Source organism: Octopus bimaculoides, chromosome 20, assembly GCF_046866305.1.
Source record: "Octopus bimaculoides isolate indiv1 chromosome 20, ASM4686630v1, whole genome shotgun sequence".
In the NCBI taxonomy this organism is placed as follows: domain Eukaryota; kingdom Metazoa; phylum Mollusca; class Cephalopoda; order Octopoda; family Octopodidae; genus Octopus; species Octopus bimaculoides.
The window spans coordinates 24,461,078-24,478,009 of NC_142947.1; the positions used below are offsets into that span (position 1 = coordinate 24,461,078).

General features: G+C 35.6%; 1 protein-coding gene across 1 annotated transcript in view; it reads right to left on the reverse strand.

Annotated features, from left to right (window-relative positions):
• Positions 1 to 12,490, reverse strand: part of LOC128250356 (zonadhesin-like) — a 153,523-nt gene extending 141,033 nt beyond the window's left edge. Inside the window, exon 1 of the mRNA XM_089338233.1 lies at positions 11,980 to 12,490. Coding sequence (XP_089194359.1) covers positions 11,980 to 12,058 — 79 coding nt within the window. The 5' untranslated portion in view covers positions 12,059 to 12,490. The remainder of the gene's footprint in view (positions 1 to 11,979) is intronic.
• Between the last annotated feature and the right edge of the window lie 4,442 nt (positions 12,491 to 16,932).

Sequence of the window (16,932 nt, forward strand, 5' to 3'; positions counted from 1 at the left end):
AACATCTTGCTCGTAGATGTTATTCCAAAACTAGCGGGTTTACTCTGCTTCAGGAGGTATATTGTCCGTGTCTCGACCCATGCTCTTAAAAACAGCCTCGTTATTTATGAATAGTCCGTTTTGATGGAACTGCGATATGCGTTCAGTGTAACGTTGCACGCTACACTGAACACATATCGCAGTTCCATCAAAAGCACTTTCAATGCATTTGCTTGAATACGTTGTTTTAGGATTTCAATAACAGTTTTAAACCCTTCCTTTTTTATGTGATATTTCGTTTCAAAATATGTCTTCAAATTTTCCTTAGAATGTTTCCATTGCCCATTAGACCATTCTTCTATGCGATTCAGGTCTTCACGCAAGGTTTTAATATCACTTTCGATTCTCCACTTTTTGCAGGCTTCTTCTGTCCGCATGAGTTCCTCTTTTTTTTCTACCAGTTCAACCAAATTTGAAGCGGATTTAATCAAGCCCTTTATTTTCCGATAGATCTTACGTTGGAATATACTTCAGGATTCCATCAACATTTTGGGTCACTCGTTTCACACTGTCACGGTCGAAGCATCACAAATTCACTAGTTCGGTCTCTGTTCTTGTAATGATTATTTTTTCGAGTCTTATCATTAGGTCCTCTGTTCCTCAGTCATATCCTCTTGTAATAAAGGGTCCGCTGCATTATACTGATACCTTGCCATTCCTCCACGCAAGTCCTTTACCTCTAGGGGAACAAAAGAAAATGTATTGGATATATATGGAAAATATATATGACATCTGCAGCGCTTTCTTGGTCACTTACGGAAACTAATGAAGATACAGCGCATTATTATTGTTATTACCATCATTACTCCCATTATTATCTCTACCATTTTCATTATCACCATTAAAGGAAAACTTCATGTTTACATACGTGGTATTACGCACGTGTTATTTCAATTAATATTTCCACGTGAAGGCGACGAGCTGACAGAAACCTTAGCACGCCGGGCGAAATGCTTATCGGTGCTTCGTCTGCCGTTACGTTCTGAGTTCAAATTCCGCCGAGGTCGACTTTGCCTTTCATCCTTTCAGGGTCGATAAATTAAGTGCCAGTTACGCACTGGGTTCGATGTAATCGACTTAATCCCTTTGTCTGTCCTTATTTGTGCCCTCTATGTTTAGCCCCTTGTGAGCAATAAAGAGATAAGAAGCATTAGCACGCCGGGCGAAATGCTTAGCGGTATTTCGTCTGCCGCTACGTTCTTGTGCCGAGAGTAGAAAAGAATATTTCCATGTGATAATCAAAATTAATGTGTCAAATAAATGTTATACTACCGGATTTTTGTGCATTTAACATTGTTTCTGTCAGGTTTCTGGTAAATTTCAGCTTGTTAACTGATCAATTTTTCATATTTTGGGGAGCTACGGTTGTAGGTATCCATCTTCATTGAGTTCAAATTCCGCTGAGGTCGACTTTGCCTTTCATCCTTTCGGGGTCAATAAAATCATTGAGCACTGAGGTCGATGTAATCGACTTACCTCCTTTCCCGAACTTGTTGGCCTTGTTCCAAAATTTGAAATCATCATCATCATCATCATCATCATCATCATCATCATCATCATCATCATCATCATCATCATTTCTTTTTATTACAGGTTTTGTTGGAACTCCTGGAGCCTTGCATGTGTTGCAAGCTTGCTACCTGCAGCCTAGGGTACCATGCTATCCGTTATTTTCAGCTAATACTTTCCTGATTATTCTGGCCGTGCCAAGGAGGCAAACTTATGCAGTAGTTCTACTGGGTATTCTATTCCAATTTCCTTTATATTTCTCCTGATGCCTTCTGATACTGTTTCCAAGGACCCAACAATAATTGGTACTATTTTCACCTTCTTCATTTTCTATAGCAGGGCTATTTTCTACTTAAAAGGGTTGTATCTATCTATTTTTTTGGCCTTCCTTCTTGACTATTCGTGGGTCAAAGGGACATGCAACATCATCTATATAGCACATGTGGTTAATCTTGTCGACCACTACTAGGTCTGGTCTGTTATGCTCTAGCACCTGATGTCTGGATTGGGAAATCCCAGAGGATTTTGCTAGTCTCAGACTCCGCTATTCTCTGCAGTTTGTGCTCATACCACGTCTTACCTCTCTCTAGCCCCCATTTTTTGCACAGTTTCCAATATAGAACTTTCGTTACCTGATCGTGTCGCAACAACTTGTAGTGGTTTGGGGCAAGCCTAGTGCATGTGACAATGGTTTTATGTGGGCAATGGTTTCATCCACTCTATTACAGATGCGGCACAGCAGAGACACTTCCTCATTACAAAGGTTGACTCTCCAGTTCGTGGCCAAAGCTTGGTTTTGCGCTGCCAGTATAGTGCTCTCGGTGTCTTATTATTATTATTATTATTATTATTATTATTATTGTTGTTGTTGTTGTTGTTGTTGTTGTTGCTGTTGTTGTTGTTGTTGTTGTTGTTGTTGTTGTTGTCTCGTCGTTATTATTACTCAGTAGCCTTATTCTTATCACGTACTTTCTCTGCACTACCGAGTGCAACTCTGTGTGCCTTGAGTATATGCTGTGGTTTGTTGTGATGCTCTTATTATTACTGTATTGAAAGTGTTTTACGTAGGATGTATGCGGTGCCTACTGGTGCTATTTTCTGTATGTTATATATATTTGTTAGTACTGTTGTTTTTGTTATGTATTTGTCTGAATACTTTTTTTGATCATACCTAATGCGCCTACTATGATAGGAGTTGTTTCTGTTTTTAGACTCCAGATTCAAGTTACCTCTATTTCCAGGTCTTTGTACTTTGAAAGTTTCTCCATTTCTTTTAGAGAAACGTTGTCATGTGTTGATATTGATACATCAATTAGAAAGCATTTTTTTTTTCTTGATGATCTCTGACAACTATATCTGGTCTATTGGCCTTAATTTCTCTATCTGTGTGTATTGGCATATCCCAGAGTATGGTTGCTTTCTCGTTTTCTGCAACCTTTTCTGGCGTGTGTTTATACCATTTTTTTTCTGTTGTTATTCCATAGTGTTGGCATAGCTTCCAGTGTATATAGGTCTCAACTCTGTCGTGTCTGTGAATATATTCTTTCTTAGCCAGGACTGGGCAACCAGAGATAATATGATTTATTGTTTCTTGTCCATCTCCATATATTCTGCAGTTACTTGTTATGTTTCTTTTCATTATATGTTTTTTGTAATTTCTGGTGGGGAGGCTTTGGTCTTGTGCTGCAATTAAAAATCCTTCAGTCTCTGCTTTGAGTTCTGAGCTTCTCAACCATTGCTGGGATTTTTCTGTCTATTTCTTTTGCATTTAGTTTAGCCCAGTATTTACCATGTAGGGATTTTTCTTGCCATCGTTTTATCATCATCCGTTGCTGTTCCAGTTTTAGTTTGGATTTCAGTTGTTTTACAGCTCTTGTTGTTTCTTCGTTTTCTTCATAGATGTTAGGTAGTATGACTTCTTTTTTGTATTCGTCAGCTTCCTTAAAGACTGAAAACAGTTTTTGTTTTGTTCGTGTTTTGTGGCTATTTGTATTAGTTTTCCTTGTTTCTGAAGTAGGTATTTTTGTAGTCCTATGGTGGTAATTTTGTAATAGTTTTCTAGCTGTATAAGACCTCTTACACTTTCTATACGTTGTATATATATATATATATATATATATATATATATATATATATATATATATATATATGTGTGTGTGTGTGTGTGTGTGTGTGTAACTTTTCTATGTCAGATTTTGAGTGGTGCATCCTAAGTCCTGTCATTATTTTTCTTGTTTTCCTGTCCATTTTGATTAGTTCATTTAGTGTCCAGTTAAGGATATTGTAGCTGTAACTTATACCTAGGATGGCTAGAGTGTTAATGCCTATTATCGTATTTTTCGCACTGAGCTGTTTTCAGCATTAATCTAACTTGTCTATAGTATTCTTTTATTATTATTATTATTATTATTATTATTATTATTATTATTAGTATTACTACTACTACTACTACTACTACTACTACTACTACTACTACTACTACTACTACTACTACTACTGCTGCTGCTGTTGTTGCTGCTGCTGCTGCTGCTGCTGCTGTTGTTGTTGTTGTTATTATTATTATTATTATTATTATTATTGAGTAAGAGAGCAGCGCATGCTATCAAAATGACACTGGGGTAAAATATACGAAGCCCAATATACCCATAATGACTACCCGTCTGATAAGGGTACACCAAGCACATGCATCACAACGATATGTGCGCGACATGGTGATTTCATTTCAAGATAAATAGCGCATGACCTTGCAGGTGGGGCCCAGTGAAATTTTTTTTCAGATTGACTAGCCCATCCCACTCAAAAGGTCCCTGAATAAGGTTTATTTAAGGATGATGAACGAAACACCCATGCTCTCAGGGTGAATTATCCAAACCCCAAAGAATTCCTTTCAACAAATGGCTATGATGCTCCCCCACTACTTCTGCTTGTGATCAGAGGTGCATATATCGCCAACCACCAAGGGACATGCTCAATTGGTTAAGGTCAAACAACTGACAAGCAAATCTGTGATTCATCTTTTATACCAAGACAAAACAGTGTACATGATAACACTTCAGTTAATACCAGAAGCCACGAATAAGTCGTCAAGCTGGCAGAGTCGATAGCGCGTCGGGCGAAATGCTTGGAGGTATTTCGTCTGCCGCTACGTTCTGAGTCCAAATTCCGCCGAGATCGACTTTGCCTTTCCTCTTTTCGGGGTCAATAAATTAAGTACCAGTTTCATACTGGGTTCGATCTAATCGACTGTCCCCCCATAATACTATTATTATTATTATTATTATTATTATTATTATTATTGTTATAATTATTAATGCTTCAACTAACAGTACAAACTACTTTGTTCGAGTTGATTTTATAGGAAGCTGCTTCACAGCGTTTATGATTTTTATTATTTTCATTCTTATTTTTCCTATTCTTAAGCTTAGGACTTTTACAGTTTATTATATTAGAAACACATTTTCATACTTTAAACTAGTTATCTAATAGACTTCGAATACTACTGTAGGGAAGTGGTTATACACCATTAGGTGTACACCGCTTCCGTACATTAAATTTCTAGAAGAAACAACGGAACGCAGATTCTGAACAACATAACAATATTTATTTACAGTGGAATTCAGTTCACGCTTGGAGGGAATTCGGTAGCTCGTCGCCCTCGGTTACTGAGACGCCTTCTGAATGATTTCCGTGGTTATTTGTGAAGCTCTGGTGCTGACATGTGAGAGAGCTCTGTTGGACGTCTTGGCCCGACGGAGATCAGTCAACGAAGAGACTGAGAAAAGGCGCCAAAGCTGGGTGTCGAACTCTACGAATGCGCATGAGACTCTTCCTGTATTCCTTCCGGAACTAGTCCCTGCGCATGCGTGGATAAAACTCCGGACATTGAACGTATAACAGTCGTCTGCTATAAGTTGTCACTACACTACTATTTATCACTAACTTCTTGGTTTCTGTTTAAGCATACATTGTGACGTAGTTAAATATATTCGTCTCATTTAAATATTACTCACATTGTGGTGGTCGACAAGATTCACCATACGGCTATAGAATTCTACCGAAACAGCTGTCGGAAATTTAAAACCCCATTTGTGTTCTTTTTATATCTACGCCACACATAACAACAATGAATTGGATTTATGGTTTGAATTGAACCTGGTACTTACATATCTACAATTTCCTACCAACACTTGTTACCTTCATTGTTGTTTTACCTCACTGTGAACCCTGTTGTTGTACCTAGCCATTTCTGACGCCCTACATGTTGATGTGCCTAGATTCTATTTAACAAACTAACTAACTAACTAACTAACTAACTAACTAACTAACTAGCTAACTAACTAACTAACTAACTAACTAACTAATATATATATATATATATATATATATATATATATATATATATATATAGGTGAGAAAGTTGGTATGTGAAACACGTGGTTGGATGTATAAAAGATAAGAGTGAAAAAACTACAGAAGGCTTGTGTTACATGGTTAAAGTATATATTTAAATTATGTCAGAAAAATGTTATAAATTTTTTTTGGTATATAAACATTGTATTTGGAGAAATAACCGGTTTCGTGTTGTCTTTTCAAATTTCTCTACTTCATTGTGACATGTGTTCGCTCCAGTCTGAAAAGAAAAGTTCTAGATAGTGGGAGGTAATTAGGGATTTATTCCGGTATAAGGGAGATAATCGAAATCTAGGAGCTGGTAGAATTTGATTAATTTACCATGGTTTTGTTCTATATTTTTTTCCCTCTCAGTGGGGTGATGAATTTCCTTATTTAAATGTGTTAGCAATGGTTAAGTTTGGGTTTGTATTTTTGAATGAAAAAGGTTTCCTTATTTAATCTAATTTGTGTTGGTGTTCTAATGGCATATTGATAGAAAGTTGTTTTGCGCATTTCTCAATATGCTCACTAAGAGGTATCATTCGGTATTCTGTCCGTTTCTATTTTTAGGTTTACTTTTTTAATTAGTATATCCAAGAATGGGAGCTCCTTTTGGTTGTACTCCATTGTGAACTGTATGTTTGGGTTGACACTGTTCAATAGACTTTTGAATTTCAAGAGTTCATCTGTGTTTTCATTCCAGAGTATGAAACAGTCGTCCAGGAACCTTTTCCAATTTTCTTTTATGTATTGGGAAAGGGTGTTTCCAAAGGTGGATAAAGATTCCTGGTATATTATTATTTCCAAGTAACCCATTGTTAGGTTCGCAATGACTGGAGCTGCCCTAGTGCCCATAGCAATTCCGGATTTTTGTCGGTAGAAAGTATTGTCAAACATGAAGTGGTTGTTTCGTAAGATGAATTCAACCGATTTAGTAATGAATTCTTTACTGATCCTGTTTGGGATTTCTTTCGGGAATTGATCCAGCCAGAACTGAATTGCCTCTAGTCCATAATTATGAGGTATACTGGTGTATAAATTAATCACGTCAAATGAGACCATGATTGTTTCTTCCTTGACTTTCTTTGGGAGGTGATTTAACATATCCAAGTCATCTCTGATATAGCTATTGATGTGTTTAAGGAAGGGTTTTAGGAGGATGTCCATAAATAGACTTAGTCTGTGTGTTTCACAGGCTGGTCCAGCTATGATGGGTCGCAGTTTTAGGTCGGTGTATGTATGTATGTCTTTGGTGATTTTTTGATGGTTTCATTTATGATCTGGCTTTTGTGTATTTTTGGCAGACCATAGAAGAGGCTAGGCTTGCATTTGAAGATTGTTAGAAAATCAATCTCCTTGGTTGTCAGTTCATTTCCATGTGTTTTAATTAGTGAGGACAGGGTTTTCATTATTTTTTGTGGGGTGTAGTTTGTGACTTTTTCATAGTGTTGATTGTCATCCAGCATGGAGATTACTAGGTTTCTATAGTATAATGTGTCCATTATTACAACTGCACTTCCTTTATCTGCTTCCTTAATCGTAATATCTTCATTATTTTGGAGTTCTATTAGTTCCTTCCATTGTGTAGTGTTAAAGTTTGAGTTAACTGTCTGTTTATGCATGGTGTGGTAAGGGAAGTTCTCGATGTGGTTGCAGAATTCATCTAGATTTTTATTTCTACCTTTGTGTGGGATGTGCTCACTTTTGTTTTTGACTAGTGAGTCATCTTCAGTGTTGTGATTGGTTAATGCTTCTGTGAGTCTTAATTTTCTACAGAATTCTGTTATACTGTCCTTCACTTCATTTTGGTTTGCTCTGCGTGGAGTTGGGGTGAATTTTAGCCCTTTTGAGAGGATGTATATTTTTATTAACTACCAGCAAAAGTAATTGGTAAGCTAACTCAAAAAATCATCACCAAAATAGCAGAAAAAAACGACAGTGAAGGTATGTAGACTCTTCAAGAATCGATCTTTTTAGTTATATTAATAATAATAAAGGAGTTACGACGCAAAAACGTATATATTCAAATGAACATATTTATCTTCTTCAATATATATTTCAGTATAAAGAATTTATTAAGAGATTTAATAAATCAAAATTTCTTTACACATCTTCAGGAATAAATATAACACCAGAAAACTACATTCGGTTTAAAAATACAAACCGTTCATGGCGAAAAAATTTCAATTACAAAAACCGAACAAAATTTTTAAAGTTTTAGCAAAAGGAACGCTAATATCTACATGCACGCATCCGCGTGTGCGCCCGTACACACACGCACACACGTTCATGCGCGCACATGAATGGAATGAATAGGAATGAGGACCCTCACTTAAGTAATAATATTATAGGTTCTAAGATTGAGGTAACTGAGACTAATCCCAGGAGGTTAAGGTTTGAGGGTCGGAACGTGAGATTAAGGAATATAGTGTATCAGTGTAAGGTTAAGAGCGATACAGATGTTAGTGTTTATGTGGGTTGTTCTTCGGATAAGATTTGTAGGAGAATTTCTTGTCACTTTAATACGTTTAGAGATAGGAGTAAAATAGCTAGTACTAGTCTTAGTAGGTTTATTTGGGGGTTAAAAGAACAAAATAAGACTTTTTCGTTAGAATGCTCTTTTATTGGGAGGAATTTCCCTTACGATAAGGGTAGGAGGTATTGCAACTTGTGCAATCTTGAGTTGTTTTTTATTTTATTTTCAAAGCATAAACTAATTAATAAACTAACATTTAATGGGTCCAGATGTGTTCACGTTCGCAAACATACTTATTTTTGGTTTAGATAATTTCATTGTTTATTTTCTCCTATAGCTGAATTTTGTTATGATCGGGTATTAGGGTCTGGGTTTTAGTATTTTTAGTTCTGCTATTGCTCTATTTACTTATTCGTACATCCATTCATATACATGTGCAAGTGTATATACATATGCATGGGTATACGTGGAAAAATGTGTGTATATATGTGTATGTATGTGTGTATGTGTGTATATATGTATATGGGTATGTGTATGTATATGTATGTGTGTATGTATGTATATGTATATATATTTATGTGTATATATGTGTATATATATATATATGTATGTATGTGTGTATGTGTGTGTGTGTGATGTTTTGTATGTGTGTATATATGTATATGTATAGATATATATATATGTGTGTATATATATGTATGTATATGTATATATATTTATGTGTATATATGTATATATATGTATATATATATATGTATATGTGTATGTATATATGTATGTATGTATATGTGTGTGTGTATGTATATATATATATATGTGTGTATATATATACATATATATATGTATGTATGTGTGTATATGTGTGTGTGTGATGTTTTGTATGTGTGTATATATGTATATGTATGTGTATATATATGTATATATATATATGTATATATATGCATATATGTATATATGTGTGTATGTATGTATATGTACATGTATATATAGGTATATATGTATGTATGTGTGTATGTGTGTATGTATGGTGTTTTGTGTGTGTATATGCATATTTATTTTTTTGTGTGTGTATATGTATATATAATTTTATAATATATTAAAAAAATTTTTTTAATATATTTATATATATATATATATATATATATATATATATATATATGTGGATGTATGTGTGTGTGTGTATGTATGTGCATAAGTGTGTGTATGTGTGTGTGTGTGTGTGTATGTGTATGTGTGTGTATGTGTTTATGGCTTGTGAATTTTGCTTGTTTGTGTATGCATGCATATGCTTGTGAGCGTGCACGTGTGTGCTTGTGTGTACGGGCGCACACGCGGATGCGTGCATGTAGGTAATAGCGTTCTTTTTGCTAAAACTTTAAAAATTTTGTTCGGTTTTTGTAATTGTGAAATTTTTTCGCCATGAACGGTTTGTATTCTTAAACCGAATGTAGTTTACTGGTGTTATATTTATTCCTGAAGATGTGTAAATAAATTTTGATTTATTAAGTCTCTTAATGAATTCTTTATACTGAAATATATATTGAAGAAGATAAATATGTTCATTTGAATATATACGTTTTTGCGTCGTAACTCCTTTATTATTATTATATATATATATATATATATATATATATATATATATATCGATATCGTGTTTTAATTTGTTTTACAATTTTAACTCGACCTCTCATATATACAGAACAATACAAGAACAACAGTAGATAAGGAGTCCAAAACGCCAGCAAGAATACCTCGAGTGGAAATGATGTCAAGAATACGAAAAATAACACCATTGACGCATACATACTTTACCAAACAAAAACATGTCCGCTATTTCGCATACTAGCTCCACCTTTGCTATTGTTGTAAACTATACAGAATTTTTTAGTGTGGGTCTACACAGAAACAGTCTGTGTAGACGAGCTGCGTCACGAAGAGCAGTGTCTCTTTGCTTGTCGACAACATAGAGCTGCTTGCAAAGAAAAAAGTTGTTTACAGGTTTTTTTAAAGAATGTCAACAACATGCCTCAACAGGAAATGCTTTGAACGACAGCAACACCGATGACATATATACACTTAGCCAAACGAAAGCATTTCCGTTTTTCTGCATAGCCTTCAAAAGTGTTAAAAAGGTAATATCAAAAGTGTGAGGGAATTCTCTTCCTTTAAGAGGCGCAGAAAATCAAGGTCCCGGCACGTGAACCATCTTTTGACACCGAAAATACACAAAACAGGGAACAATACCGATACACATACTCACTAGTACACTTGTTTCCTAATATTTGGGGCAGACAAATACAAGTGTGATGATCAGACGATGGTTACGTCTATCTCACTGTCACTTTTGAATGGCAATATGGGAGGGTGATCAGTTTAGAGGTAGTGAGGGGCGATGTGCAGTTAGGAGAGATCAGAACGGACTTACAAACCTACAAGTCCTAATGATTCCCGAAAATCACATTGACATAGAGGAACTGAGCCCTGTTGCAAACAGAAACGAAGGTCAGAGTAAAAAGCCTAGTTGCTACGCTTGTAGAAGCAAAGGTCGTTTTACTCTGAAGAACTGGAGAAGCTAAAAGAAAGGAAAGTGCTGTAAAGCAATAGAAGTAGCAAAAGCGCAGACTCGTTGTATGCCAAGAGACCCTGCGGTTTGTATATCACAGGTCAAAGTTCCAGTGATAGCAAAAGAATGTCACACCATTCCTCATTCTGGATCTATCTACGAGGCATACCGTTTCCCTTAATATAATCACCGCCATCACCAACTCTATCCTTCTGAAATTACGCAGATGGAAGCTGAACAAGATTTCCAAACTGTTTGAAAGGGCATGTAAAGTAAAAACAGGGGAAAAATTTCCTCTAAAAAAAGCGAACATCAAAGAAAATACACAAGAAAATGTGAAAAGGATTCATCTTCGCTGGATGAAGCCATGGGTCACTAAAATCTGTATATCTGCGTGCGAGTTACGTATTTGACTGCAAATTATTCTCAGAAGCGATTTATTAGAGGAAGAGAACTATGAATATGTGAAGGCAGATTATTAGCAAAGTACTAATTAACATGTTACGAACATTTAAAGTAAGTTCTTGCCGAAGACATTGCGATTTTCGTAACCTACCAAATCCAAAAATGTAAACAACGCCCTTAGTTGCAGCAGAACTCGGTATGAAGAGTATCGGAAGGATAAAACAACGGGCTTCTCCGACCCAACTTAGTGGTTGCTAGTGTGCGAGTGGGTAACCCGAAATACCTTCTAAATTATCTTGTTTCCTTTATAGCAATTTATATCCTTATTTTTCCACAAATTATAAAAAAAATTTTCTTTGTATAACACTCCTAGCTTAACTACGTCTTTTTTTTTTTTTTATGACTGTCTTGTCCATCCTCCTATATTTTTGTAAAATCCACCACTAGTTGTTAATGCTTTGTGTAATTGTATGTGAGTGTGAAATTGAATGAAATTGCATTTAATGGCTAAAGAAAGAAAGGATTATTATTATAATTTTGTTTTTACTAAGTAATTTGTACTTGCAAAAGAGAGAAATGGTTTATGGTGACTTACCTACAGCACTGTCGGTTTCGATGAAGCTTAGAGTGAGTAAAAGGTGAAAGAAGCACCATCTGCAAATCATATTCAGCATAGTTTGGTAAGGCTATCTGCCAACGACGAATTTTATGAGCGAGGCGAGTCAATTAATTTAGCAAGGATAAATTAATAAGATAGTTAACCAGCAAGTCTAGTTAATCTAGACAAATGGTGAGCCAATGTCGTCTAGATATGCCAGAAATCTATTTTACATTTTGAAAAGAAAACCTTTAGTCGGATAAAATAGCAGCGTAAATTTCATTGGTTGATCTATAAGAAGGAAATAAATAAAAGAAATGTCCAATCTTCGTTAATCGAAGGAAATGTTCGAGGGCTTCTCGCTTAACTTGATATAAGATTAAACCTTGGTCAGCTAATAATGGTATCAGAGTTATATTAGTTTAAGAAGACAGTCAAAGTTCATAGCAACAGCTTAAGTTTAAAGCAACAAAAATGACATTTGTATGGTGGCGATAGTGTTACACTGTTTTATATGCGTTTTACTTCTTTTGTCTTTTATGTTATGCTTCTTGATTGGATATTGAATAAAGGCAGCAGGTAATCTGAGCTAAACTAAGGCCATTAGCATACATGCATACGCGTGTAAACATATATATATATATATATATATACGTACATGTATATTATATAGATATGTATATATATATATATACATACATATATATACACACATATATATAGATATATACATATATATATCCATACACACACACACACACACACACACACACACACACACACACATATATATATATATATATATATATATATATATACACACATATATTTATATACATACAAGCATATATATTATTTGATATATATATATATGTATGCGTGCGTATACATATACAATTACATAATTATATTCCGATGTAAAACGCAATAATAAATAAATTTGCCCCATCAAGTTAATCAAAGTAATCTTTACCACGTTTCAGCAGTTGTTGTTGTTGTTTCTGCTCTTGTCGTCGTCATCCTCGTCATCGTCGTCATTAAATTCCTTCCTTTATATTTATAATTAAATAACGATTTCGACTCTAATCTATACACGACCATGAGGGCTACAGCTATTTTTATTCGCACATACATACTTACATACATGCATACATACATATAAACGCAAGCATGGCTGTGTGGTTAAGAAGTTCACTTTGAAACCTCAAGATTTCAGGTTCAGTGCCACTACGCGGTATTTTGGATAAGTGTTTTTTTTTTATCTTAACCCACCAATGTTTTGTGATTAAATTTGTGAACAGTTTCTCTTCTCTATCCCAAATCATTATATCAAGTCTGTTGTGATTACATTTTATTGAGGTCTTCACTGGTACATTCCACCAGTATTCCTTATTATTATGAATGGCTATGGCTTCTACCATATTGTGGGTCCATATTTCTTTGCCCTTGGGATTATACTTCCGACGGATTTCATTATTGAGTGCCCTAGCTACAGCGTCATGTCTCATCGATAGATAATACCGTAATGACATTTTCGGACAACTGCTTATGATGTGGGGGATATCTTCAGTGTGAACTCCTCAAAGTCTGCATCGGATGTCACACTTTACGGCCTTACTTGCATCTTTATCCCTTTTGTACATCAGGTACTTGGGTGATATTTCCTGTTCCTGGATTGCAGACGCATACCCTTCAAAGTGGGAGGTAGTAATCCGGCTATTGGTCCATGATAAACTGTTTTGATGATCGATGTGACTATCATCACGGAGCTTTCTAGCAACATATCCATGCATAGTCTTCTGCTCATATAGGCTCATCCTTTCATCTGATGATACGTTGGGGTAGAGTCGTGCAACTTCTTTGGGCATGTGTTCTAGTTTATCAGACAATGAGTATTGCTCAAGGAGCTGCCAGCCTCATGCATGCAAACTTGGTCAAGGGATGCACTTCGACACTTGGTGGTTAAATGATGTTGCCGAAGGGATGTGTTGCGACATTCAAGGGCATTTTAGGTCGATGTTAAGCCTCTTCCACCTTGTTTTCGTTTTAGGTAGAGGCAGTCTACATCACTGTTTATGTGGAAATAATGTGTGCTTGTTAGTATTTTTCGGGTTTCACATCAATGGCTCGTATCTCATCAAGCGCCCAATCAAGCAGCCCAAATGTTGGTATGAAACCTGGCACTGCAAACACATTGTGGGCCGCTGTTTCATTGAATGCAGAGAGTTCTGAGGTTCAAATTTTCTTTATTCGGCTGTAATATTCTTTAGGGGCACGTGTTTCGTTACAAGTGCCACTGTAAGATATATTTTCATCAACTGCTAAATACATATAAATCTTTAGTTAAATATATTCAATGAGAATATTATATACTGAATTTATATTGAGTGCTCTATCGTATCAAAGTATTAATACTATTAAAGCATTTATGTATTTAACACGAGCGATTGTATATATATTTTATAATATATTATTATTAATATCAGGAAATCAATATTAGAAAATTCATCAGAATGATATATACATGTGTAGAGTAATTGTAGTATTAAAACTATATGTAAAAATACATGTAAATATGTATAAGTATAAATATATAATATAAAATAATGAATATATCAGTTTAAAAATTTTGAATTAGGTTTTAAATTATCTGCTAAATACATGTAACAATCCTCGCCAGATACAGGAGAAGCAGTCAAATCATTAATGGAGATGTTACTAGTCTGGTTTATAGTTTTCCCCGTTTTCACAACTCCAATCCTACATTCTTTGAGAATGTTGTAAATAAGTTAAGGCTCTTTTTCATCTCATGCATATTCTTTGCATAAAGTTCTAAGTCATCCACAAAAAAAAAAAAGAAAAAACAGTGTGTAATTTTGGTATTTCTGTTTCCTTGTGAACCAGTGAGATATCCTTCAGACTTCCTTAACATGAAAGACAAGGGGTTTACAGAAAGTATAAACATCACAGAGAGGCTGTCTCCTTGAAATATGCCTTTGCGACACTGTATTCTATCGGTGATAATATATTCACCCTTTGTGTTTAGTTACAAGATGGTGGCCCACGATGAAGTCAAGTCAGCTATGGCTTTGACTATCCTCACTGGAACTTTAGTAAGTTGAAGGGCTTCTAGCATTCATCAGTGGGGAACAGGGTCAAAGGCTTTCTTGTAGTCTATCCACATTGAAACTAGGTCCCTCCTATGCTCTCGCACCTCTGGCATCACAGCTTTGTTTGATTAACAATTGCTCAGCACATCCACAGACTCCCTTCTTCCCAGTTGCTTGTTCTGCTGTGATAATGTTATTGGCTTCACATTGGTCCTGGAGGAAGAGGTTTAAACATGCTGTATATATTTTATACATTAAGTTTTGGCATGCAATTGGCCGGTAGTTTTTTGCCATGTGAGTGCTTCTGCATTTGGGGATCAATTTTGTCTCTGCTCGAGCTAACCAGTGTAGTATGCTACTGTTCCCAATAAAAGCTTGGTGGTACAGATTGATAAGATATGGCCGGTAGAATGTTAGCTTCTTGTGCCAATATCCAACAATCAAGTCTCTTGCAGGTGCTTTTCCATCCTGGATTTTCTGGATCACAGTTTCAAGACTTTCACCATCAATGTTGTATGTCTTGGATGTAATGCAGGAACAATAGCTTTTTTCGGATTTCTTCCAGCCACAAAGCATCTTGGTTAAATTCCTTCTCTTCACTCCAGATTTTCCTCCAGAAGGAGTCTATGCCTTCTCGTGAATAAGCTTCCGTAATGTTTACTGTTCCTCCTCTCATGTCTCTGTATACTGCTTCTTGGTTACGGTTAAATTTTTTGTTTATTTTTCTCTCGGTTATTCTTCTCTGATGTCGGAGTTTTTCACCCTCGGTTATTCTTCTCTGATGTCGGAGTTTTTCACCGACAGCTTTTACCTCCTGCTTGAGGATAATCAGTTTGCAAGTGAGTGTCCGCTTTTTCCTGTCTCTAAACATCGTTTCAATCTCCTTCTTTACTTTCTGTTGGTGGGACGTATAGTGATTTGCTTGTTTGCATGCAATAAGCATCATTACATGACTGATGGTCTTTCGTGAATCAGTTATCTTTTTCCCTGTCTTCAAAACCCATGAGGGTACTTTCTTTGTTATTTCGGTTTTGTTTACTTTTTGAATATCATTCATGTACTGTTTTACAGTAGTAACCAGAGAATATAGACAGGCGTTAATCTACCAGTATGTAGGTTCATCACCAATTTCGTTAACAGCTTTTAATACCGTGTCAGGTGTTTTTTTTTACTTACTGTGGTAGAGAATACTCTCTCCTCGAGAGAGTCCTTCGAAGCCAAAGTTATTTTTTCTCGGAAGATTTCAGTAAGGGCACATTTCATTGGCATATAATCCTGACTACCACCACTTCTACAATAATCATTGCAGTTGTGCCTGCTATTTACTATAGTCATAGTAGGGGGACAGTGGTCAGTTACTTCAGCCAGTAATGTAGTTTGGCTGGCAGGTACTATACAATCTGTTGGAATGTCGCTAGCTGCGAAACCATGTGGTGGTCTTATATCATTCACATTTTCGTTTTTGTTTATAGAGTTGGGAAGAAAGTTAATTTTCAATTTCTTAATAAAGTTACAGTTACTAACCTTCTTTCTATGTTCTACAAATGTTGCTTGTTGGCGTAGCTGCTTCGCAGTAAAATAATTTAATTGTGGATGCAGATCGTCCCGATATGATTTCAATCGTTTCATATAGCTAACAGTGAGGTTTTGTTTCGCTTTTTCGTAGCAGTTAAATAGATCATTATTCAATTCATAATTCCGAGAGAAATGAGTTTTGTAGTTACGGTTTCTTCTATAACTACAGCTAGAAAGAAATTGTTTACCTGTTGATCTGTTGTTTTCGTTCTGTTTTTCGATTGTATTGTTGATGTTGTGTTCAGCCATCTTGTTTGTAGTAACT